Raw genomic sequence first — 27,042 nt, forward strand, 5'->3', positions numbered from 1 at the left:
TGAGCTCTTTCAAAGGGATTGCTTCTGGAAACTTGGTAGCCGGACACAGCATGGTAAACAAGTACCTGTAGCCTGATTTTGTTTTTGGAAGAGGCCCTACCGTGTCTATTACAAGCCGTCTGAAAGGCTCTGTTATTAAGGGCACTACCTTCAGTGGAGCTTTCCAAGTCTCTCCTGGTTTACCAGAACGCTGGCAGGCGTCGCATGATCTTACAAAGTTTTCTACATCTTTGAAACAGCCAGGCCAGTAGTATTCCATAAGCAATCTTTCCTTTGATTTGTTTATGCCTAGGTGGCCGGACCACCCATTTCCATGACAAAGACTCAAAAGGTCCTCCCGATACTTAGTAGGTATGACTAACTGATCTAAAATCCTACCCTTTCGATCTCTGTAATGCCGATACAACAATCCTCCTCTCTCATGTATCGTTACGTTGCGCCTAGCAATGCCTTCTTTAGCTGTGTCACGTAATTTAGCTAAGCTCTCATCATTCTTTTGCTCAGCTGCCAGTGACTCTCTATCCACGCGTAAGAGTTGATCAAAGTTCTTTGAGGCCGGTGATAATAACGACCCTGTCTCGCTTGTGAGCGCATCTGCTTGCTCTTCCTGCAGGCTAGAACTCTGACACTCTAGTGCTACGCTCTCATTGAGCTGGTCAGCTGGCAGGCTCTCCTCAGCTGTTCTTTTGTCCCTCGGGCCTAGCTCGGATTCGGGTATTGAAGTTATGCCCTTTTCTGCTTCCGCTGGAGGAGCTTGAGCATTTTCAGCCGAAAGCGCCGCGATCTTACGAGCTTGGCCTCGGGTCAATGCCTGTACTATGCCCTCTCCCAGTTTGAGCCCTCTGTCACGCAGTAACTGATTCGAACGATTCGAAAAGATGTAGGGATACTGCAGTGACAAAAATTTGGAAACTGCAGCCTCAGTCTCTAGCTCCCCGAATGGTCCACTGATTTTGACTTTGGCCATGGGCAGACACACGCTGTGTTCTTCTACAACCTGTTTTATCCACGCTACTTCTCCGGTGAAGTCATCTACCATCACGTAAGACGGATGGACAATGTCCAGCGTGGCGGCACTGTCTCTTAGCACTCGGCATGGTTTTCCATTAACTTGCAGGTCGTGGAGATATGGACTTAAAAGTTCCATATTCTCATCTTTTTCCTCCACGTAGGAAAAAACTACGCTAGACTTCTCGCAGTTTACAGCTATATGTCCCAGTTTGTGGCATTTGTAACAGCGAATTGGTCTAACAGATTCGAATTTTCTTTTCTGTTCTTTTTGTGCGGTTTCTGCGTTAAGTTTCTCCTCGCTCTTTTCTGCGGGCTTTTCCGCCATGTCTACAGGCTCGGATCGTCTAGTTTGCGCACCCTTTTTGAACGGAAATGGTTTCCGCAGTCCATTTCGACCGTCCCAGTTTCCCTCCTCGGCGTTCAACTTTCTACGGGTTGCGTACTCTTCGGCTTATTCAGCCGCCCTTTCCACAGTGTTTACATTACCTCTGTCTTGCACCCACAGTTTCACAGCTTGGGGGATGGTTTTGTAAAACTGCTCTAGACACATGCACTCAATGATCATGTCTCTGCTGTCGTACGCTTCCGCGCTTTTAAGCCACTCGACTAGGTTGGCCTTTAAGCTATATGCAAACTCCGGATAGCCCTCGCTATCTTTCTTGCCTGTGCTCCTAAACCTTTGCCGAAAAGCTTCGGCTGAAAGGCGGTATTTCTTCAGGAGACTAGCCTTAACTTTTGCATAATCATATGCATCCTGCACACTTAGTCTGGCGATTACTTCCGCCGCCTCACACGGCAACATAGACAGCAACCGCTGTGGCCATGTACTCGGGCCGAAGTTCATCTTTTCGTAAGTCCTTTCAAAATTGCTTAGGAACAAGCCTATGTCGGTCCCGACCTCAAATGGCTTTAATAGCCTGTCCATGCGGTACGATTCTGCCTCACTTGATCGTCCCAGAGCGCCTTCACTTCCTTGAGACATCTCCAAACGTTTGCTTTCAAGTTCCAGTTGCATTTTTCTTAACTCGCGATCTTTATCGCGTTCCTCTCTCTCTTGTTCTTTTCTCTCTCGTTCTTCTCTCTTTTTCAGAAGTTCAAACCCCATTTCAATTTCTTCCTCACTGGCCTTTTCGGAAATTAGCTCCAATAATTCCGATTTGAGCATTTCCTTGCGTACATCTAGGCCCAGTTCCTCACCCACAATCAACAACTCGTCTCTCAGCAGTGTCCTTAACTCCATGACTACTGCTTTACTGCCTTGATTCTGCTCTCTAAATCTAGCTAGGAAAACACAACCTAGCTAACACACAACAATCTAGCTTCCCTACTGTTCTAAACAGAACAACCACAAAATGAAGCCTAGAGAGTCAAAGCAAAAACCAAGCACTCACCGCAGATACAGCACCATGTCGCAAAGTCCATCTCACCGCTGTCAGCCAGTTGTCAGGATTGGGGGCTCAATCCCATCGTCCGTGGTCCTTTGCCAAGATTGGAGTACGGCATGAATTCGGAGGTAGCTGGCCCATGCCGTCGTCCAACTTATTTACGCTGAGATCGTTGATGAAGTGAAGAACTGCTTCTCATCGAGAACGAGGGAAAATGGTTTATTTACAGAAATTAAATCAGTCTAACATGACTGCTTGAGAAAAAGAGTAACAGTCCAACATGACTGCAGGAGAGAAGTGACTCAGTCTAACATGACTGCTCAAGAGAAGTGTTTTTAGCATTCGCACAACCACAGTTTTTATACACTCGATCCGCCGGTCCTACGACGCGGCGACTGTTCGTTTACTCGTCACCACCTCGCCGCTGCTCTGCTGATCAGTTTACAGACACAAAGGCACACACATTCCGAAGCCCAAGCGACGGCGTTGAAGGGGGTGCCGTTCCGGAAAGTATCGGCGCCGCTCGAGGGTCGCTCGTTGTTTTGCGTCTGCCGAAACGTGAGAAGCGCAAAAATACGTCGTTCCCGCGGCAGCTTGTCCAGGCGTGTCAAATCAGCTCCGCGTTGGGGAACTCTGGAATCATTGTCCACACACCGAACTCGTCCCGTCACAATGTCGATGGGGCTGGAGGAAGGAAGCGGGGTTTCAGCACAAAGGCCGCTTATTTGAACGCCTCGCAGCTGCAGCAACGGGGAGGGAGAGGTGCGCGTCTTGCACCCCTTGTCGTAATCGGGTGGCAAGGTGGCAATCCTGCTCAGCGGCTCGCCATTCTTGACAAGTGTCAACTACTTCGCAAGTTTCACGACAAGCTTCACGACAAAGGTTTGGCAATGTTCGCGCGAGGTCCTACGATGAATGCAGCTAGCAACGGCGCCAAGATGAAGCGAAAGCAGTTTTCACTGCTGGACAAATTGGATGTATAGCAGGAAATCGACGCAGGGATTGTCAAGCTTCACCGGGAATCACAACTCGCTCCTACGAGGAAACGGCTACGGCTGGGAAACTTTTCAAAATTTAGTTTGATACTGTCAACACCGTTCTTGGGGTCATTACAGGGAGAGTGATGTGTCAAGAATACATGATACATAATTTTCATTCTATGTAACATACAAATTCACTGACGCTGTTGGTAGTTAACAACAACAACTAGAAAAAAATATCCAAGGAGTAAAGAATAGTAGTTATACAAAGAAAAATCAACAAAAATGCTTGTAGCAAAATTTAGTATACATCCTCACAAAAGAAAGTATCTAACGCATTTTCAGTCGGCAGACCCCTCGTTGCTCACAACTGCATTAGGCAATCTGTTCCACATTTTAATCGTGTCAGGAAAAAAGGAGAAACGGAAAGCATCAGTACGTGTTAAATAAGGTTGGATAGCTCTGCTATTGTTTAGACAATCGCATCTCCTTCCTGAAGGTTGTAGATATAGATCCTTGTTTATTTTTGTTCGCCCACTCATGATTTTGAAAAGAAACTTTAGCCTATGTTTAGCCTATGTTTACATCTGCGTTCCTCTAGAGGCTCTAGTTCACAAGATTTTAACAAGGCTGTAACAGACTCCCTGCGTCGGTATTTACCGCATATGAAACGGACTGCCAGTCTTTGTATTCTTTCTGTTTTTGCCATTATGACTTTCTGATGAGGGGACCATACACAACAAGCGTACTCCAAGACTGGTCGTACAAAGGTTTTGTAGGCTGTTAATTTCACGTCCTGCGTGGCACATTCCAGTTTTTTCTTGAAAAAGTATACTTTTTGGTTTGCCTTGGAATATATAGTATCAATGTGTGAGTGCCATTGCAATGTGTGCATAATGCTGACTCCTAAGTATTTGGAACAAACTGCATTATTCAAATTCAAAATGTGGACCAAGCTGTTCTCGCGTGGTTCAAAGACGCCAGACTGCAAAACGTTCCCGTGTCTGACCCAATGCTCCAAGAAAAAACCCGTGAATTTGCCGACGCACTTGAAATAACTGGATTCGACGCCCATGCGACTTGGCTTTTTCGTTTCAGCCAAAGGAACGGAATAATTTGGCAGGTAGTCTCGGGCGAGGAAAAGGCTGCTGACAGAGAAGGAGCGGATTCCTGGTGCAATTATCGTTTTCAAGAAGTGGCTGAATCATACTCTGAAGGCGATATTTTCAATGCGGATGAGACCGCATGTTTTTATTAGCTCCTGCCAGACCTGACGATGCACTTCAAAGGGCAGCAGTGCAAAGGAGGGAAGAAGTGGCATCTTTGCATGACAGTCCTGCCCTGCTGCAATGCAACAGGCATAAAGAAAAACCGCTCGTCATTGGCAAGTACGCGAAGCCTCGCTGCATGAAAAATGTCACCGTCTTACCGTACGACTACCGCGCCAACAAACGAGCCTAGATGACCAGATAACTCTTTTCCGAGTGGCTCATCAAACTCAACGACCAAATTAGCAGGGATGACCGTAGAATTCTACTGGTTGTCGACAACTGCTCTGCTCACATTGTGAATGTTCGCTTGATGCACGTTCGCTTGGAGTTTCTACCGCCAAAGAACACATCCTTGCTACAACCCCTAGACCAGGGTACTATTATAAAGAGTGTGAAAGCAGAATTTGGTAAGCGCCTTGTGCAGCGGTTGATTATCAACCTCCGCCTAAAGCAGCCGACTGCAATCAATATTCGTCAGGCAGCGGAAATGCTCATGGGAGCTTGGTGGAACTTGATGGCGTCCATTAGCAACTGCTGGTGAAAAGCAGGGCTTGTCAAAGCATCTGTGCAGCTTGAAGGTGACCTGGAGCTGATCGACAACAACCCAGGAGACCTGTGGACCGAGGTTGCGGAACTGCTGCCTGCCATCTCTTCCTTCGACTACGTGCAGAGTGACAAAGCAGCACTAACGGCAGCAGTCTTGACAACCGAAGAGATTGTTAACTGCGTTCGCGACGTCTCTAGTGATGGCGACTCGAAGGAAGACGACTGTGAGTCACCGAACACAGAAAATGAAATCGTGTCAAACATTGATGTTTTAGTGCACATGAACAAAGTCCGCACTTTCATCGCTCGGTGTAATGACGTACCTGATGAGGTATTGCGCAAAGTGGAAGATGTAGATGCATTATTCCTAATCGGTCATGCCTGCTGCACGTGCCAGAAGAAAATCACTGATTTCTTCAAATAAAGCAGCTTTGAAGTGAGTGAAACATCTTTGTTTGAGAGTATGCTTGTCTGCATACATGCCTACTGCCACGGTACGTCACTTTCATTCCTAGGTTTGACCATTGGCTTATAACTGCAAGTTTTTCATTACATCAATATTTCAAAATAACGAACGATTTTCGGCGGTCCCGCGTGATTCATTATATCGAGATTTGACTGTAGATACTTGGTCCCCGAAAGTGCGTGAAGTAGCTTGAGAATGCTGATACATTAAAAGGATCGAATAATTGGACAGCCATGTGTTCTCTACATAGGACCTTTTAGGAGGCATGGACGTTTGGTAATTTGCGATGAGTTCACCTGTCGGTGCTGCTCTATCGCAGATGGTATCTTGCTGCTTCTGCATTTATGCATATTCTCCAATGAAAGAGGTCACAGTGCAGTCAAAACCACACGCTGTGGATTAATTTTCGACAACCCCGCCGTCCTCGTTGTCTTCCTACACTCGCCTTTCCAGAGCGGAATCAACTTGGTTCTATTTAAGCTGCGTGGGGCATCGGTGCTCCTTTGTCCCCGCTGCGGCAGTGCAGTTGGGCACTCGGGGAATGCAAGCACAGGCGAAAAGCGGCCAAAGAATTTATTTGCTGCGAGCTGGGCAGCTGTCATGTTCTTGAGCTTTCCCAGCCGAGAAACCAAGATTGAAGAGGAGTAAATATTTTTAACATGTTTGTTCAGGCGGCTGATTTCATTTTGTACCATCCTTGGCACCTTTCAGGGTCGACACATGATATAGGAATGGCAATTTTTCTGAGCGCATCTTGACTCGAAGGTTGCTGCTCTAACTTTATATATTGTTACTATGACTAGAAATTGGCCACTACGTTCATTTCATCCTGGCGCTCTTTCTTCTAGACATGGGGCACATTTGTGTACGCAAATGTTTTTGCACTTCGCCCCTTTTGTACGTGTCCCGATTGCATGTACATACAGTTCTAAGCAGCCTGGGAATTCTGGCTGAAATCAAGAGCGCAAGCATACGTGCATGTGTTTGACCAGTACAGTGTATTAAACCAATTCCAGGCTATGGAGGTGCTTTAGAAGATATTAAATTTTTTTTTCTGCTGACATGGTCTCCAAACTTTTGCTCGTGACTGTACGCTAGGCAGAACGCGAGCTTTTAGGCTCGGCATGATGAGGAGTGACCGAATTTCTTTTGATATGCAGTGCAAACCATAATATTTATAATACATAAGAAGTAGCAGTTTCAGCCAAAAAGTGGAGCACCTTGCTGCAGCAAACATTCGCTTACTAACTAAACAAGCATGGTGTCATACATGCACAGACAAACGTGAACAGCCCCGAGAAATCAGTGTCACTATGCTGGCGTGATAAGGAGCACCAGCGCTGTGTCCTAAACTGAACATTTCCTGCCGCCGCTTGCTTCACAATTTCAACTGCGCCTCCAAAGCCCGGCATATGACTAGGTCTAATGGGGCTTCGCGTGCTCGATCACATGACCTCCATTAGGGCCGCGGAGAGATGGTGCGCATTAAGCCAACACATTAGGAGCATATACAGGGACACTACAACACATGTCGCAAGTCGTTTGCAGCATTGCCGAATGTATGAGGCGTACACAGATAATATCCTTGCACAGCGGAATGTAGCTCCTGGTGTAACTGTCTGTATATTGGCCGGATTAGAGATTTTTATTTTTGTTTGGTACATGATAGATTTGAGCGATACAGTGCATGACATGTTTGGACCTTTGCGCATGCACGTCGTATATCACAAATTACTGTGGCGAAGAGCAGACGATGCGGTGCAGATGAACACATCTCGAAGGGCAATCGGCCTTCCTATTGGCTAAGGCATTCTGCAGCTTCCAAAGTGCTGCAAATTACTTGTGAAATGGAGTGTAGTGGAGTTGATCAAGCCATAATGCTTCTTGGCTTGGTCTCGCACCTGCAACGCACCATGTGATCACAAACATATGGCCCGCGGGCTGCTCATTCTCCTCGCACTTGGACTTTATTCAGGACAACGCGGCAATGTAGAAAATGCACCTGGAGTGTCCATATAATTGTTATCGCAATTAACATGGCTTCAGTCCTGTGGTGCTTGGTTGCCGTCAGGTTTCTATTTCATGAGAGTGCTTTGTTATGGTTTCAATGCGCAGAGCATATTCTAAGGTGAAGAAAGAATTATGGCTTGCTTCGTCTCAGCGATGACTTTTGAGGTGAAAAATATTGTTATGCACATAAAACTATTTACAGGATGTATTTTCAAAAAGAGATAGCGTTCATGAAACTAAAGAGCCCAGCCAGGTTATGTTGATTTTTCGTTGTCCTCAGAGCGATCAACGTTCTCTGTCTCCTTCACTTCAATGTAACAATATCATGCCAACATGAGAGGTCATTGGGGCAGGATGGAGAAATGGCAGCTAAAGCCAGTTACAGGAAGGGAGGGGATCGGCTTTTTCACCGTCTTGTTAAATGGGACCCCTTCTTATCCCACTCATGGGCATCGAGGCCTGGGCTGGGCTGCAGCCACTATGGCTTTCCCCTTTTAGCACCCTCCTTCCCTGTAACTCAGCACTAGAAGCCGTGCTCTTATGGCGTTACACAGTATACACAACATGAGAAGTCCATCCACAACATGTTACTTAAATATAACAAAAAAGTTATATAGTAGCACCTGAAATTATTTACGTTGCTAAAACTTGGACATACAATTTTATGAAGCTGATCATGACAAAGCCTCAGGAGAAAGCAGCTAACTTGATTAACAAGGAGCATCACTGTGACATGTGCTGTGTCATAGTGATGTCATGGTAAAGGCAGTAATTTCTAAAGCTATTTTTGACATAGCTTGTGAGCGTTTATAGTGGAATTTTTCTTAATCTTTTGGTTTCCCTTGTCAGCAGTATTTTATAAATCCAGTTTATGTATAATTTGTGATGTGTCAGCATGAAAAACCAAAGACTTAGGAGGCAGGGGCACATTACAGCACTGTTGCACATGATACAAACAGTGGCACTATCACATTGCACCTTCAAGCCGATGCCTCCACATTACTCTCATCAACTCCTAAACCTCCAAGCTGTGCTCATTTTGCCAGCTTGTACTGATATCACCAAGGATGAACCCTACTTGTCCATTCTGCAATTTTCTGTTGTTCTGCTTGCAGGGAATGAGTTGTGCTTTAGCGCATTCTACTGCCTACTGCTGAGCTTGAGCACTCGTGCATACAATCAGTGAAACAAGTTTAAACTTGTTTCACTGTTCAGAGAATATTATTAAAAGCTTTCTTGTGTATTTTCAATAAAAGAATTTATTTTTCCCATGTTATGTGTGTTGAAGGGGCCGTGAACCACTTTTTAACGAAGTCAAGCAATGCATTTGAAGTTAAATTAGACTACTTCAGAAATACTTTGCCCGCAAAAGTTTTTCAGTGTATTAAAAAAAGTGGAGTTATTTAATATCAAACATGCCGTTCACGGTGCTTCCACTCCTTGACCGATTTGCACTGCGAAGGCTACGGCAGAGCAGGGTGTGCTCACAACACTCGGCTTACTGAACGTCACCTTGGCATGCAGTTCAAATTTGATTTTGGACGTTTATGTAGACATCATTATTTCCGATTTTGGTGCCTACGACGTGCCAAATGTGGTTGTCCCCAGTGAGCCACATTGCACTCAGCCAGTGACTTCGTTGCGGCACCCCGCGGCGGCCGCGATATCTACGCTATGTAGCAGACTGCAGCTACATGCAGCTGCAGCATTTGCTTTGTGCACAAGGCTAGAGTGTGCGCTTGCGCTCATGTGCTCCTGTTTGGCTATGCTACGTGGTGCGGACCAGCTTTGCCCTATGCCAGCTTGACTGACGGATAGTAGCCACATCCAATTTGTGTATGCTGAAGCGCTCTCAGTAGCCCATTGAGAAGTGAAGTCTGCCAAAGCATCTAACCAGGAGTGGCCAGGAGTGAGCCCGTGCTGGCAAGCTTGTGGGTGGACTGACCTTAAGTTTTGAGTGGTTTGAGGCTAGTTGAGTGTTCAAAACTAGTCGAAATTAGCGAGAACTGACGGCTACGGCACCGATAAGCAGGGTGGCCAAAGTTTAATTCCTGTGCAGGTGGCCCATGACCGAGCGTGAGCAGATGATAGTCTGCTTCTTCCGGAAGCACATAATTATCTAAATTTGAAAGCAGATTTGTACTTACTTCAGCCTGTTTATTAAAATGTCTCAATAAATACAGACAGTAACTGTAGGAAGAAGCGCATTGTTCTAAACACCCTTCTTGATTGATGTCAGCTATTGGCCAATAGCAGCCGCTAATGGAAATCTGCTATATTACAAAATAAAGCATCCAGAAAAGAGTGAGGAGCAGGCTCCGGTTGAAAAGAGGGTGTTTGAGAGAAAGGTGACTTCACACTCCGCTTGCAAGATCCATGTGCGACTGCAAAATTTGGCTGAGATGTTCACAGCAGCATATGCTATCTGCGGACTGTGTTTTTTCACCAAGCTTGAGGGATGGTTCAGGGCCCCTTTAAATATATGTAGGGGGGCACAAATAGTGATTTTTGAGACTGAATCAAATACATATCGAATTGTGTCAGAAGCAAATAGAATCAAATATCGAAAAGCACAAATGGAGGATTAGGAGCAAACAAGTAGTTTCTTCACATGCACAGGACTCTTCAGAGAGTGCGACTGATCACTGTATAGCCTGTAAAGTATGGCTACCAAAGTGACATAGCCTGCTCCACTACGGAAGTTCTCATGTTTTATGTCTATGCTATTTTTGTGGAGGAAAAATTTACAGTACTTTTGCTCCAATTTTATGTTTAATCGGGTACAACTGACGTTTTGAAATATTCAAAAGGTATTTGAAAAATATTTGCATTTATGAATGGTATCTATATTTGATTCAAAGACCAATTCAAGTAGGACACTATTTGATTCATTCGAAGGAAGGGCAGGAGGAAAGAAAAAAGAAGAAGGCAGGGAGGTTAACCAGAATAACGTCCGGTTGGCTACCCTACACCGGGGGAATGGGATAGGGGAAAGCAAAGATCACAGGGAGAGAGAGGAGGGAAGGAAAGAAGGAAATTGCGGCAAGTTCAGATTCATTCGAAAGTTTTGAACATTCACATACCCCTATATATACGGGTTAGGTAAGCCATACATATACATAATAAAGTTTTCGAATAAGAAAATCGCATGCAAAAACATGGTTAGAAAAATAGTTTTTTTTGAAATGTAATCCAGTCTTCTCATAAACAATGTGAGAGTTTTAAATTTAAGGAGAAATAGTATTGAACGATTTATGCATACCTGGTGGCTTCTAGTGACTTTCTTATACCACTGGAGCTGATTTTAATATGGCTTCATCTTTTGCACCTGCAGGGCACAATTCTGTGGTTCCACGTCTTCCATCTAAGAAAAAATCACTCTCATCAGGAATAACTCGATGTGACCCTGCTCCATGGCACCAAGAGAGGCTGAGGGACTTTTGTGAGCCGGAGTCCTCACCGTTGCGAATCGACGACCGTGTGGTGTGGGTGAGCGACCATGGCCCAGAGTATGGCACAGTGCGATGGCTGGGCCACCTGCATGATACCAGTGAAGACTTGATGGTTGGTGTGGAATTTGTGAGTGTGCAGTCTTCCATGTACATTCAGTTTTCCTGCACCCTGTGTTGTGAAGTGCTTTGCCTTCAGGCACTTGGCCTTTTTTGCTCACAGGACAACCAGGTTGGCACAGGCACAGGAAAGTACCGTGACCGGCAGCTTTTTGAAGCCCAACTTGGCCATGCATCATTGATTCCCCTGCTGGGCCTTCTTAAAGCAGACGACTACCTTGGAGAACAGGCACCAGGTGCAGTGGCACTGTAATAACTTAGCCATGCAGACAAAGTGCAGGTATAGATTTAAGTGAGGTGTGACTAATTAGGAAAATCTTCATTGCATTATTAATTATGGACTTTGCATGTTTACTATGCATTGCAATGTTTAAGGCAATTCTTTTGCAAGACCTTTGGCCCGTTTGTTAAATACACCAAACAAGCATTTAGTTTAAGCCATAGAGTTTCTTACAATACTATCAAGGAAAAAAATCTGGCATGAAGCTTTGTCTATGCTAGTTTCTTGAAGGGTCCATTGGAATATCAGGATATGGATGTTTTGGTTTGTCTTGCCCGTGGTTTGTTCAAAAGTATAGGTGTGGCTGCATATATAATGCTTTCTTGGAAATAACTCTTCATAACAAGTCTTGGTTCTGTTGTAATACATCTAGCATTAAGGTTTCTTCACACTATAAAAATTAACCAAACAAAGAAAACAAAAATGTACAGCTTAAAAGCCTCCTGAACCACCCCTTTGGCTTCGTGAAAAAACACAGTCCGCAGATAGCATACACTGCTGTGAACATTTCAGCCAAATTTTGCAGTCGTGCGCAGCATGCAGAGCTCGCAAGCGGAGCACGAAGTCACCTTTTTATCTCAAGCACTCTGTTTTCAACGGAAGCTTTCTCCTTACTCTTTTCAGGTTGCTATATTTCGTCATTTCGTCATTAGACCATTAGCTGACATCAATCAAGAAAGCGGTTTGGATCAGTGCGCTTCTTCCTACTGTTACTGTGTATATTATTGATGCAGTTTAAGGGGACACTAAAGCAATACACTGAATCAGTTTACATGGATAAAGCATTCTTTGAAAACTTTGTTTATTATTATTATTATTATTATTTGTTTTGCACACATATACACAGGTAACAGGAAAGGAAAAGCGAGGAGCAGGCTGGCAACTGCCACCGGAAGGGGCAGTGTTTATGTGCAATCAGCATGTAATAAGACAGATGAACTATCTATTCTATTAGAAAGCTTTAATTTTACTTTTGACGTTGTAATGCTCACGGGGGCATGGTTCACATCAGACAGAGACATTATAAGGCATCGAGGTTATTCAGCATTTTTTATAAACATAACTTGCAGATGTGGTCGTAGACCGTTAGTACATCTTAAAGAAAAGCTTCGAATGTAACATACTTCATCAGTTTTCTTTTGTATCAAATGATATTGAAAGTCTTGCGGTCAAACCTATAATTTATGCCATTGCTACAATTTACCATCCTAGCGGGAGCTTTTCAATTTTCATAGATTACCTTGAAACATTCCTTAACTACGTATTTGAAAATAAACTAACACTTATTTTAGGTGATGACTACAATATCGATATGTTGAATTCGTCCCTCTCACACAAGTTTCGTTCAGTGTTAGACTCAGTGTTAGACCCGTATTACCACTAATAGTGGCACTTAATTTATTTATTCTTAATAAGCCTGGCTCCTAGTGACACTATGGGTGGTGTTCTTGCCTCACAAGTTACTGATCACTTGTCTATTTTTTTGTTTATAAAAGCCCTCTACCAGGACACTAAAAAGTACTTATGTAAGATTGAAAACTACAAAACATTAATCAACATTCATGCGACAATTTTCGAGCTAAACTGATAAATATTGCACGGGAAGCCATCTATGACTTGAAAAATGTGCTGAAGCCTATAATAAATATTTATGCCGGTTTAAAAAGTGTATATCAAAGCAGTTGCACTTATACTTATTTGGAAATAAGCACGATCACGTAAACCTTGGATAACTAATTATTGCCTCAACCTAACCGAGGAGAAGGACAAGCTCTTCAAAAAAATTTTAACCACACTCAGCCTTGAGGATCGGGAACTACTTAGAAAACAGAGAAATATAATACGTTCCTGCATAATGCGAAATGCGAATACCTGCACAATATATCTTTGTTGGAACATAGTTATAAGCCTGAAGCCATGTAAAATAAAATTAATTACCCTTTGAATTGTTACAATGCCAGTCACAATGTCACCCAACTAAAATTAAATGATCAATCAGTGCATGGTACTAAACTGGCATAAGCTTTCAATATGTTTTTCCTGAATCTAGTGCAAAGCTCTCATCATAATGATGCAACTAATATGGTTGAAAAATACCTTAATAGCCTTTCTCTAAACCTGACGAGCAAATCTAAACTTCCGTCACACTTTGTTCACTTAGGAACAACACAGCTTTAAACATAGATAATTTAGAAATAAAACCTATAAAATACGTAGCAGATTTAATTGTTTCAGTACACTCATATCTATAATCTAGCCTTCTCAACGGGAACTTTTTCGCAAAAAATGCAAATATCAAAAGTTATTGTAGTTTTTAATGGTGGAGACAAAAATAACTTGGCCAATTACCGTGCAATCTCTCTTCTATGAGTGTTCTCTAAAGGTATGGAGAAACTGTTACTTTCTAGGATTTCATCTTTCGTAGGTAAATTCAATTTGATAAATGAATGTCAGTTAGGTTTTAGCAAAAGTCGATCGACGGAGGATGCCCTCTTAACACAAAAATGAATTATTCTAAAGGCATTTGAGGAAAAACAGTTTGTTATTGGAATATGTGAGATCTTTCAAAATCATTCGACAGGTTTAACCATGACGCGTTATTACTAAAACTATTTACCAAAAAATGTTATTAACGTTATTACTAAAAGTATTCTATATTAAACACTGCAAACAAAGCGTTTTTATAAACAACAACTTAGCCACTCTGAAATCGATAAATGCTGGTGTTCCTTAAAGCAGCATCCTTGGAACTCTCTTGTTTAATTGATATATTAGTGATGTCACTAACATTACCAAAAAGCAACTTGCACAATCTGCACGGATGACATGACTCTTGTATTTTGCGGAACCAACATTAAAAGACTTCATTTAAGCATCAATGAATGCCTCCAAGACCTCTTGACATGGAGTGGACTACATTCATTAAAAGTTAATGCAAGCAAAACTAAAGCAATTCTTTTTACTTCTAAACAGTCACCGGTATCTCGCAGAAAATCCTATGCTTGGTCAATTGCCTTTAGAGATTGTTGACTCCTTTAGTACACTCGGTCTATACTTCCACAAGCATATGTGCTGGGTCACACTTATATTAAACACATTATCACCAAACTTTCAAGGACTGCCGACATTTTGGCTAGATTTCATTTTTTTCTACCACCTGATACGAAATTACTGATTTACACGACGCATTACTTTTGTTCAACTTGAACTACTGCTTTCTTGTACGTCATTCAATTTACACCAGTTGTGTGTGCTTCAGAAGAAAGCCGTTAGACACATGGATGGTGTTCCCTTCAATATACGAGCAACTTTTCATGTGGTTTAATGTAATACCTGTTCGTAATCTTTATTCATATAATATAACCACACGATACAAACATAGTATGAATACTAGGGAAGACGTGATAACGGCATCGCACTTAAAGATTAGGACACTGATATACAACACACATATCAAAGTCCCATTTTGTCGAATGAAATATGACGAACAAATGCTTTTGAATTTTTTTCATGAAATATTGATGTCACGACTGCAGTAAAAACACACTATGCTCCATTATTATGACACGCTCATGATACCATTTATTTTGTGGATCTGCTTATCCGAAAACGAATATGCATTCTATTTATGTACCCCTGCAATTCTCTGTATTTTCTATATATCTTTTTCCAACAGAATGTATGAAACAATAGTTTGTGCATGAAATTTTGATAATGAAATTTATGGTGTTTTGTTTTTAATCTTTTTTGTGATCACAGAATGATTGTAATGTTAGAAGGTGCATGTGAGTAATAGTCCTTGGCAAGGTGGAATAATTTGCAAATTTGTACATTTAGATGTGTTAATTTGCATGTGCCTTGGAAGCAATCAGGCTGGAAACATTTTCCCAAAGGCTTCGTTGCCTTGTATCTAGTGTCCCTCTGCGTGCAATACAATTGGGCTTTTTTATGAACATTTTTTATGAACAGTAAACGGTGTTTTCTGCCTGCTCATAGCCTGTTTCTGTTCTCACAGGGATTTATAAGGCTTAACATTCATTAATAGGGTGAAACAGATGCTTATATAATTTAAAATGGTTGCTTTGTAAATGACTGATTTTGAGTATGGTGTGCAGTCTTTTCTTTGAACATTATGGTACACTATCATCCAAGTAGAATGTCCAAACTGTCTGAAAAAGGGGATTTACATTTAGTCATCCCTCTTATTTTTATAATGCATCCACATGGAAACATAAAAGCATGTGGAACATATTTTCATCTTTTTTTTCGCATTATGCGACACAATGCATGTTTGGGCTGTCCAAAGGTTTTGCTACATCTGGTATAGTTGCATAACTTCTCAACCTCCCACAGAGACAAGGGGCTGTGGTGTGAATGTGGCTAATGCTATTCGCTGTAGTTCATACCTATATCCAAGCACCTTTCAGCCATTCTGCAATGCTTGTATGTCAGTGATCTCAGTGGGAAAAAAAATATTGATAATGCTATCACTGGAAAAACAAATTTTTCATTTGTGTCACATTTATTCTAGGGAATGGAATGCAAATAAATGGAACACAGAGTCTAATGTGGATTCCAGGACACCCCCCTAAGTAGTTTGAGTGTACGAAGTTAAAAGAGAGCGATGCCACTACTGACATTGCGCTGACGCAAGATGTTTGGACGAAAGTCAATTGGAAAGGTTGCCGTAGCACACCTCTGCATTAAAATAGAACAGGTTTAGGTGATTGCTAGGTTAGAAATGGCTGCTCATTGGCAGCATGCTGTGAATAATTTTCGAGGGTGTACAGTGCAATGGTAACTACAGGGACAAAAAAGGAGACACGGGCGAGCGCTTTTGTCCCTGTTGTTACCATTGCACTGTACACCCTCGAAGATGCCTCACCAACTAGCTTGAGCAACCACTTTGCTGTGAAGAATGTTCTGCACAAGTAGCGAGAACTGGGCGAGTCGGAATATGCTCATGATCTGTCAACACAACAGACAGATATGAAAAAGAAAAGATGAGCCCAGGCATTGTCTATCAACTGAAGCGTTAATGCAAACATGTGGCCTATATATACAATGGGGATTCTACCAAAGTGGGAAAAACAAAACTAAAACCGATACCTTGTACAACAGTATTGCACATGTCACATGTGATTAAACCTGATTTAAGAACTTAAATTCGTGCTGTGTTGGAGTGATTGTGTATATTGACCACGTGTTTACATTAAAGATAAAGTCAATAGACAGCGCCTGTGATTGTCTCTTCCTTTTCATCTTTGTTATGTTGACAGATGATGAAGAACGTTCACCAGGTCCCACTTACATATGTTCTTGTGGAGAAAATTATGCCTTTTGATAACTTTGTTTCTTGTGACTTGCAGTTGACTATGGAAATTCATGCTTTTACACTTCACACATTGATCGAAGGCTCAAATTCCCTCCATCAAGCCATTTTCAAGGTGAGTTACTAAATCTTATGTGTAAATGTTTGTACAATGAACGCTGTGGCCAGGTGAAATGGCTGCTGTGTAACGTCTTATGCCCTGTTTAGTTCAGTAATTCATTACAAGTTCCCAATGGCAAACAATACTTAACTCACTGTTGCCATCTTTTGTTATCTTGTTCTTCTCAGAACTTTTTTTTCTCCTGCATTGCTAAAAAACTTTCTGCTGAGGTTTTAGAAAATATAGCAACTCCTCAAACTATATCTTGTTTTCAGAGAAGGCATTAACACTCTCGCTTGTGCGGCTGTGATACAGGGTATCTAAGAAGCCAACAAACACTGACATCAAGGACAACATAGGGGAAATTACTTGTGCTTAATAAACGAAATAAAAAAACAATAAATTAATGGAAATGAAAGTGTATGAAAAAACAACTTGCCGCAGGTGGGGGACGATTTCCACAACCTTCGCATTATGCGTGCGATGCTCTACAATTGAGCTACCATGGCGCTGTTTCCCCATCTACTTTCTTGGGTATTTATGTTTCCTAGTAGAACCCTGGGGGTGTTAGCCAGTGCCACTACTCCGTCACGTACTCGAGGGATGGCCCAGGGGGGCCCGCTCGCCCCCCCCCCCCAATTTAAGACGCATAACTCCCCCCCCCCTTCCCCCCACGCCACCACTTCTCATGCACATTCCTAAAGCGCGGCCAAATCAAAGTTGAAACTTGACAGCTATTCAGCAGTCAACATTTTGCTGCCTTTTTCACTCCTTTTAGATGGCGGTTGTTATATCGGCATCTCCTGGGGTGTGAAGGCCAGTTTTCTCGTCGATTCGGTGCCCGTGCAATTAACTCGAGATGCATTCAGTTGTCACCGTCTTTTCGACAATCACGCGCATTGCTGTTGCTTCGTTAGTTCAACCTTGTTTGTTTAGACTGACCCAGAGACCAGGAAATGGATTCGGTTCGTAGTCAGCTGGTCTGTATGCACATGCAACAAGTTGTGGCCAGAGAAAACACCCAATTGTGTTTAACTTTTCCTTTTGCTTCATTATTTTTTTGAGTAACGGCTTACCGCAACACTGATAGATCCTCGGAACCATATACTCATGATATGGGTTAGATCAGGTGGAAAATAAAATAATGCGAGACAGTGTCTATCGTCAAACCCTTAAACGCATAGGCAATGTGAGTGTCACCCCTTAACTCGTCTGGTTTTTCCATAATTGTAGAGCTCTTTTTGTTCAAAATTGCCAACTGGAAACAAGAGTCGCAAGGATTCGGGAAATTAGGTGATCTACTTAGGGAGAGAGCCAAGGCAACAGCCAAACAGGAAGGAAAAGTGAAAATTAACAAATTTAACCGTTGTTTATGAAAATATTTATGGATCAACAACTTCTTATTTAAAAAGGAAGTAGAGCAAACGCGGCCAGAAGTGGAGGACAATTCTGTGTGTTCTGAATGACGCTTCTACAGTTATCATTAGAGCCGCCTAACATAGCCACTTCTCTGCTGTGCTTATGTAGGTGTTTTTCTAACCTTTCCCGGTGGGCGCAGTACATGTAGAATCTCAGCTTGCTGCGCCATATGCGGTTGTAAACGACTGGTGGCCACGCATCGTTACGTAACTTCTTAAATAGCAATACGAGTCGGTTGTAGCACTTGTTAGAGCAGTAAATGAGAGATCCAAAGAACTGCGACTGTTCTGCAAATATATATTTCTGCATAATTCTTCCAGAGCTAATTCAAAAAACGTTACTATAGTTGGATACAAATTAAGTCTGCAGTGAAGCCCCGCCCACGCCCTCATAGCCGCCAGCCACTGTTCCTCCGCGAGGCTGCAAATAATTGGTACTTCAAACTTTTCCTGTTACCCAAATAAGGCGGTAACCACAAAAATAAAATTATTAGTGCGTAATTTTATATCTTTTCCCTCGTCTGTTATAGTGGAATGGCTGAAGCCTAATTTTTTATTGAACTGAAATAACATGCTTGCTTTGCTGCAACTATTTATTGTCAAGTTTCATTTCAGTTCGCACTGAAGTTTCATGAGTAAAACAGGTTCAGAAGTGAAATCAGCGGCACCACAGACTTTTGAAGAGTGAAATGTTCAGAGTCCATATATTTTGTCTATGTCTGTTGCACACCTCATTGCTTCCACCGATGAAAAGACTCTTCAAGAACAGCAGATGCTCCTGAGGTATCAAGTACGACGCCATTTTGAAAAGGCCACATGACAATGATTTTGTTTGCGTCTGTGATTGGCTGGCGAAGGAACACAACTTCGCGAAGGTTGTGTGCCTGGGTTGCCAACTGCTTTCTTTTAAAGTTATATTCTACTAAAGTAATCTTTGTTTTACATTTTGGGCTTCTTTACTTGTTCTTGGTGGTGTTCTTCCTGCGCTTCTTTCCTGCGCAAGTCCATTTGACGTGGTTCCTTGTTTGCCAAGTAGAGGAAAGGTGTATCACACAGGCATACCTGTAAAATACACCTTCTTTTATTTCTCTTTTGTGGGTTTACGCGTTTTTATGGAGAATGGTGGACGTTGTTCACATCTGTGCTAGTAAAGGTACCCCCCCTCATTTGCATAGAAGCTACCTTGGGTTGCCCCCCGGAAAATAATCCTACTCACATACCTTGGCAGCGGACGTGGAACATCTTTTCTGCTGCAGGCATCACGAGAACGTGATCTTTTTGGGTGAAGGCATCAATGTTGCCAGATTCGAGGCCCTAAAAAAATGAGTACAAATATTTGATTAATACCATTTATTTTTCTTTAGCTACAGAAAGAAACTTGGAAAGGAAACATGTTTTAAAACAATTGGACTGATTTGTTTGAATACACACAATGCCATTTTAGAAGTTCATTCAGCCGGTTAGCTTGTAAATTAGAAGAACGTCCTTATTAGCTTACAGATGAACAGCTTAAGCACCCAGTGTACCGGCTCCAAGTATCCACTAATCTTGGTGAGCTCCTATATTCAGCGATAATTGGGCATTTGAAGATATTAAATATAACATATTCAGTTAGAATATTTGGCTTTAAATGAAAGTATTTGATTCACACCTAATTCAAGTAATTCAAATTTCTAACATTCACACATTCCTGCTTCATGTAATATTCTGCTCACTAGTGTTTTGATGTATCTTTTTTCTTCTTCAATTCTTGATCACCGAGTGTTTCAGTGAAAAAAGGCTATGGTAATAATATAATATGTAGCTAAAGCATTTTTGTGAATTTAGAAATATTTTTTTTATTTAACAATACTGTAGGCCTCTGCACAGGCCCAAACAGGAAGTGGATTGTAAAAATACACATGAGCATGGAAAAAACAGGAAAAAAAGAAAAAGAAGAAAAGAATATAGAAAACAAAAGAAAACTGCTGTACAACAACACTGGTATTCAACACAAGACACTTTCTTTGTTTCTCATGAATCAAAGAATAATGAAAGGTGCTCAAAACAATTGCAATATTAGTCGTATAACATTCTTGTATTTATCAGGGATCTATAAAACACCACTATTCAGCACATTGCAATATTTACATTTGCAATCATAAGGCAGTATTAATCACACGTGCACTAGTGTCCAATCACTCAACCAACTCATTATTTTTAAACTACGCACTCAAATACTTTCATGAGCAACCAAAATATGGCTCCAATTTTGTGACAAAGCCATCCACAGAATCTGATTCTATAATTTCCTTTGGCAACGAATTCCAGATTTCAATTGCCCATGGGAAATATGAATATTAAACGTGTCGCACTGTGTCGGATACTGCCTTATGTGTTTATTGTGACAAGTTCTATGAGAGTGTTGGTGTGGTGGCTGCACGTAATCTCGCTTATCTATATTAATGTTGTCATTACATAGCATAAAAAGAAATTTCATGACAGCCACATGACACTGACAAACAAGGGTAAGCAGTGCTGCTTGGTTTCTAAGAGCACTTACGCTTTCGTGTCGAGAATACTTATGGTATATAAATCGCAACGCTTTATTTTGAATACTTTCTAATTTCTGTGAGAGACCTTTCTGGTGCGGGTTCCACACTATGCTACCATACTCAAGAACTGGCCTTACTAAAGTTTTATATGCTGCTAGTTTCACATAAGATGGTGCTGCAGTTAATTTTCTTCGCAAGAAGCAAGAAACCGAGTGCTCGGAAGGCCTTTGTACATGTATTATCGATATGAGTATTTCATTTTAACGCGCTTGTAAAGGTTATGCCTAAATATTTTACTGTGTCAGTTTGTAATAAATCATTACCCATTAATGTATAATTGAACCTAAAGATCGACTTTCTATGAGTTATGGTCATATGCCGTGTTTTCTTAAGATTAATTTCCATTCCCCACATGTCACACCAGCGGGCTATATTGCTTAGTGTAGTATTTAGTCTAAGCTGGTCCTCGATTCCTTGCACGCATGTATAAATTACCAAGTCATTACCAAGTCAATTACCAAATATAATTGTTTTTATTATGCTGAAAAAAAAAAGGCATGCAGCTTTTATAACTTGAGTGCTGTTCTGGATGCACTTTTGTGTTCATCATTTTTTCACTGGTCATACTCCTCCTACATATGAGTAAAAATAGGTCACCTTGATCATTTCTGTCCATCATATTTTCCTTTAATTTTTATTATATCCATGCATTTGGTCTGTCCTACCCCTCACTTGCTTATATATGTTTTGCTGCTTCCTTTGGTTCCCCTGCACAGCTCTTGGCACAGCTCCCAGAGCAACTAGCCGCCATCTGTTTTTAGCCCTCACCCCATCTTCTGCGTAGTGACCTTCTTTTGAGCTGTGTTGTTGTTGAGTGCTGCCACATGATTCTCAGTGTCTCTGGCAACAGCGATCCAGAAGGGACCCAGGACTTGGGAGGCAGCTGCAGCATTTGCACAACGTTAGCTGAGGTCAAGTGCAGCACTAGCACCAAGGCACGTCAAATGTTTTTTTGAGGCTCCTGTTCTGCCCTTTTGTTGGAGGAAATGGACATTTCAGCATGATGGTGCTCCTTGCAAGGACACATATGAGTTCAGAGTGTAGAATGCACTATTTTTCCAAATTCAGCAGCTGTGCAACTATGGGATTGTGAGTGGCAGATTGTGTGGTGATCATCCAAGGTGCAGCGCTTGGTGCAATGACTCTTGAGTGCATATCACTAATGGCAGTGTCCTTGTGACCTTCCATTTGGGTGTTGAAGACGGATACATGTAAAAAGGTCAGAAGAATTTTGCAGAGAACTGCTGACATTACCAGGCCTGCACTAAATTGTGGCACTTTTTTAATCCTCAGGTGCTGAGGAAATTTAGAAATGTGCTGCTGCAAGTTGTGATCAAAGTGTGATTTCTGCCGAGTAATCAAACTATATGTAAAAGATCTTTCCCCTGCAAGCCTCCTAATATAAATTGCTGGAAGCATGTTTTGGTTACGGCAGCACATTTTTCCGCTGGTTGAAAGCTTTCAGGACAGAGAGAGGAGCCCTGGGGCAGAGTCATTTCGGTCAGCACTTTCAGATGGTGCTGAGTCATTCTACTCTGCACTGTCTGATCATAGAAGCAGTGTCTATTATGATGCAGAGTCATCAGACCTTAATTCTTCTGATTCTGACTCCAGATATGCTGATGTAGATGAGGAGCCCTGTCCAGAACAGATGCCAGCAGTTGTGACTGAATTTGCAGAAGCTGTCACCAAAGAGAGCACACTTGATGAAGCTTATGAAAGCTTTAGCTATGGAAAGTTATTTGAAGATGTGTATGGGACTGTTGTTCATAGACCACCACTACTTAAATGTCAGCAAAAGCGTCAAGACAACAAAAATGAGAAGCAGCCTCCACGAAGGTGGCGTCCACTCCCTCGCATCCCTATAAAATCAGATTTTCCACAAGATAATTTAGTAACATGTGCCAGCCGTGAAGTGCCAGCTCATTATGAGTCATTTCCTACAGAATTAAGTTGTTACATGAAGCAAGAGCAAGATCGACAAGAAATGAATGATGATGAACTTGAAAATGAAATGCAAGAAGAGAGTATTACATCTTCATTTTTTTACCTTGAGCAAGCAGCTGAGGAATTTGCAGAGTTTATTGTAGAAGAAGCAAAACATGAAGCTTGCAGACCTTTAGCGGAGACCTCTATGTTAGGAAACAAAAAAAAAATGGCAAAGCTTGGCTTGGATAACTTGTCAAATGATGGTACTCGTAAGACTCAAATGCTGAATCATTCTGTGATTGGTACCAATGATACTACTTTACATCCAGTGACGTCAGAGGATCGGGATATTCTTGATGCTTTCAACAGGCATTTTGAACCCTGCTTTGATTCAGAAGAAGAACCTGACAGTCAAGCATTTGAAAATGCCTCAGAGGAAGAGGCTGATTGCATGGAATATGCAGACTTAGATGAAAAGGGACTTCTAAATAGCAACGCTCTGCTTGGCACGTTTAAGAGGTTTCCGCAGCCTGCATTAGACAGCTTGCATCATGAGCACTCGTTTTCAGATAGCTCACGAACTGGTGGAAGTTCAAAACGTCGCCCTACATCATTTCTACCTACAACTAGCTCAGCTAGCGAGCTCACTGATAAATACTGGAGACGCTACAGTTCAGATACAGCTGATGCTGCTACAACACAGCACAAGCGGCTTAACGCAGTGGACAAAAATTTTCTGAGCAGTGATCCAGACATTAGTAAATATTCACATTTAAACCTTTCAAATGGTTATGCAGATAGCACTATGATCTCTGTACCAGGTACAACTGCAGACATTTGCAGCTTTGTTGAACCTGTAGAGGAAGCACCTAATTCTTTAAAAGATGAAAATGCTCATGTCCAAGCTCAATGCCTCCCCGTGACATATTCCAACAGGTTACTTGTGGATGGCCTGTCAGAGTCGTACCCAGTTCATGCATCATGCAAACTTTTACATGAAAACAGAGGTAGTGTGTTTTCTTCAGCACAAGAAAACGACAGTGCCCTGTTGAATGAGCAGCCAAAACATCATTCTCCTCGCCACAGTAATGTTACACCACCTTCTCTATTGGAGGAGCAGCCAAGACCACCACCTCGCTCTCCTCGCTGCAATAACGTGCCACCTCCTTCTATATTGGAAGAGCCACCAAAACCACCACGTCGCTCTGCTCGCCACAGTAATATAACACCACCTTCCCAGTATCTGCAGATTTCACCGGAAGGTACTGATATGCATCAAGGCTCTCCCTTGGAATGGAATGCTCAGGTTGAAAATGAAGTTGATCCAGACAGTGGCCTATGCGTAAAAAATAATGTGAAAGTACCTGCAAGGCGTAGAAGGGCCCCACTTGGACTTCAGGCATCTGAAGGCATTCTCCTAGATGGCAATGCACCACGAAAAGAAACTAGTATGCGTGCAGTTGCTCACCAATGTTCAGAAGACGGTCATGCTTTCACTAAGCAGGGTGGTAAGGGAGAACTAATTGGCCAAGATAGGCCTCAGACATTTGGAAAAGAATTTCAGCATGGAGAACTCTGTTATGAAAGTGACGAGGACAGCAGTCTGTCATCTTGCGTAGACTCTGGGAGTGATGAGGAGACCTCTACAAAAGAAATACTAAAACAGTCATCATTTAAGGGTCCACAGCATGATGAGGAGCCTCCCACAAGTGAAATTTTGAGGCTTCCTTTTTCTTTGTCAGAATTGTCGAGACATCTTTTTGAAGATGACTCCCCTTTGGATGTTGTCTCCTTCAATGTTGTTGAGAACTGTGATTTTCTTAATGATAGTTGCTCTGGGAGTGCACCATACATGATGAAACTTGGACCTAACGATGACCTTTCAGCATTTTTGGTTGACCCAGGCATAAATGAGCATCCTGAGGTGCATGACAGTGATATTGATAGTGTATCTGAAGACACTACATTTGAACCATATCATGATTGTAACTTAGACAGTGTTCATTCTGGTTGTCTGCCTTTGAATGAAAATAATCCGAACTGTGATGAAGATGTTGAGGATCAGCAGTCATTAGGAGGCCAGCCAGACTTGAAAAAATTGGTTTTTGGTGTTCCCACACGTCCACTGAGAAAACGGGCTTACTCTTCACTTAAAAACAAAGAGTTACCAGTGAGCAGCACGGATATACAGTTACAAGATAATATAGAAGCAGAACTTACGTGCAGTGACGCAGCTTCATTAAAGGAGACGACTGGCATGATGACAGCAAATATTCCTTGTGTTTCACAACACACTGATACGTCACGCATACAGCACATGAAAGAGAGTCGGAACGATATGTATATGAGAGTGGTGACATCTCAAGAGCACAGTGTTTTAGGAGCTGATGTTCCTGGCCAGATCGACACATTGGAGACTAGTGGCAACAAGAGGAATGCTGCTGCTGCTGCGACTTTATCAGGCTCTGTTGCCTCCTCACCCCTGCCAACTTCCTGCTCTTATCAGGAAGTTCCAGGGGCAGGGGTTGAGTGTGATAAGCTGCCAGCCCTGGAAAAAACAAGTGGAGACAGCTTCTCTGATGGGAGGGCTTCAGTGAATGCAGCTAGTTCATATGGTAGCACATTTCAAAAGTGTGTGAAGGAAGAACATGACAAGATGGTGATTCAGCAGGTGGAACTTGTTGAAGAAGCACCTATACAACTACTTAAAAATGTCGTCCTCCAAGAGTACCCTGGTAAGCCTAGTCGTTTTCATCCAGTATATTGATTACAGAACTTTGCCTTTGCATTATTTCCCAATTCATTATTGTTTTCTGTTCTTCGCATTGTTCAAAGAGCCATGATGTTGATGTGTCAGCACACAATTTTTGTTCCGTGTTAGCTGCACCGACAACATAACATCACAGTGTTTCGATTATAGTTACATTTATGATATTACAACTTATCACTTGTTACCTTGAACCATGACTAGTTTTGTTTCAAGGGATGTCTTAAACACATCCTTTATTAGCCAAACAGTGGCAGAGAGTGATCTACTGCATTTCTTTAAGAATTTGTATAGAACCATGTATAACTTACATGAAATAGAAAAAGTGCAGCTTTTAGCACTTATATAAATGTGAAAATGACACCCCCTTACTGCAGACTTCGTGGTGACACATCACAGCTTCAAAGGCTGTGGGCTTTTCAGATTGCAATGCAACAACCACTGTAATGCTAACAAGGGTTGTTCTCATGGTCTTTTAATATCACTAGTGAATTGACTTGAAGTTTTTCTCTTTTTTGATTTTGGAATATTTTTCATATATTATGCTACACTTGTAAGTTAATAGTGCTATGCATAAGCTTATAAGCTTGCATGGCTGGTGCACTTAAATGGTATTTCTAGACACGTCAAATTCTTGGCATATGTTGCGGTGAGAATTCATCACATACTTAATGTGGACAGCTAGGCTAGTTGGAATATCAGCATTTCATGCATTTGCAGCGCTTTAACGAAATAGGAAATATTAAGAGGAAAGATGATCTTCTAAATAAGAAAAATTAATAGACGAGGAAAGACGAAAAAACAGGTCCTTTTGTCTTTCCTCTCAGAGGAAAGATGGTCTTTTAAATAAGAAAAATTAAGAAAAGAGAAAAGACGAAAGGACAGGTCCTTTCGTCTTTCCTCTTCTCTTAATTTTTCTATTTAATCCAGATTTTTTACCATCAACAAGTTTTATCAAAATCTGGTTAAACCAGATTTCTTCCTGAAGTTTTGGTTTAAAGAAGCGATCGTCCAAAGCTACCAGTCTTCATGCACAGCACTAAGTTTCTGAGCAAAATATGTGCAAACATATCTTTTTGTCTGCTACTGTGGCTAGTTTCATCTCTTTCTAGGGTTTTTTCTTTTACTTTCTTATTTGTATAATTTTTTTTGCATATATGGTAGTAGCAATATAAATCCATAAGGCTAACAGGACTAGAAAAACCAGTAGGTAGCAGTGTTGTGTTGCTGGACTATTCTTATTAGTGCATGTGGTATTATGAACATTTCACACAAAGCCCTTTCTCTTTGCTGCCAGTTGATTAGTGGTAAATACTGCTGGTCAGTACACTGAGAAAGTTTTTTTGGCCCAAATTTTGAAGATGATGATCACGATACTAAAAGC

At 41.9% G+C, this 27,042-nt stretch overlaps 1 protein-coding gene and 2 long non-coding RNA genes across 11 annotated transcripts in view; 1 reads left to right on the top strand and 2 right to left on the bottom strand.

The window, feature by feature from the left end:
* LOC135896164 (uncharacterized) overlaps window positions 1–11,034 on the bottom strand; it is a 92,146-nt gene extending 81,112 nt beyond the window's left edge. For both annotated transcript variants that reach the window (XR_010562610.1, XR_010562611.1), the window contains exon 1: window positions 10,932–11,034. This is a non-coding gene — a long non-coding RNA (uncharacterized lncRNA). The remainder of the gene's footprint in view (window positions 1–10,931) is intronic.
* Window positions 1–27,042, top strand: part of CYLD (ubiquitin carboxyl-terminal hydrolase CYLD) — a 138,644-nt gene that overhangs the window by 60,724 nt on the left and 50,878 nt on the right. For 4 of the 8 annotated variants that reach the window (XM_065424527.1, XM_065424526.1, XM_065424529.1 and 1 more), the window contains 3 exons: window positions 11,004–11,248; window positions 11,342–11,474; window positions 16,888–16,965. In XM_065424527.1, coding sequence (XP_065280599.1) covers window positions 11,004–11,248; window positions 11,342–11,474; window positions 16,888–16,965 — 456 coding nt within the window. Of the gene's footprint in view, window positions 1–11,003; window positions 11,249–11,341; window positions 11,475–16,887; window positions 16,966–21,816; window positions 25,627–27,042 lie in introns of those variants that run through there. The other 4 variants (XM_065424528.1, XM_065424530.1, XM_065424523.1 and 1 more) reach the window with 4 other exon arrangements.
* Window positions 18,868–25,250, bottom strand: LOC135896163 (uncharacterized). The gene is made up of 3 exons (XR_010562609.2): window positions 25,112–25,250; window positions 19,589–19,682; window positions 18,868–19,430 (listed from the first exon to the last, which is right to left on the bottom strand). It is a non-coding gene; the product is annotated as an uncharacterized lncRNA (long non-coding RNA).

This window comes from Dermacentor albipictus, chromosome 1 (assembly GCF_038994185.2).
Source record: "Dermacentor albipictus isolate Rhodes 1998 colony chromosome 1, USDA_Dalb.pri_finalv2, whole genome shotgun sequence".
NCBI lineage: Eukaryota > Metazoa > Arthropoda > Arachnida > Ixodida > Ixodidae > Dermacentor > Dermacentor albipictus.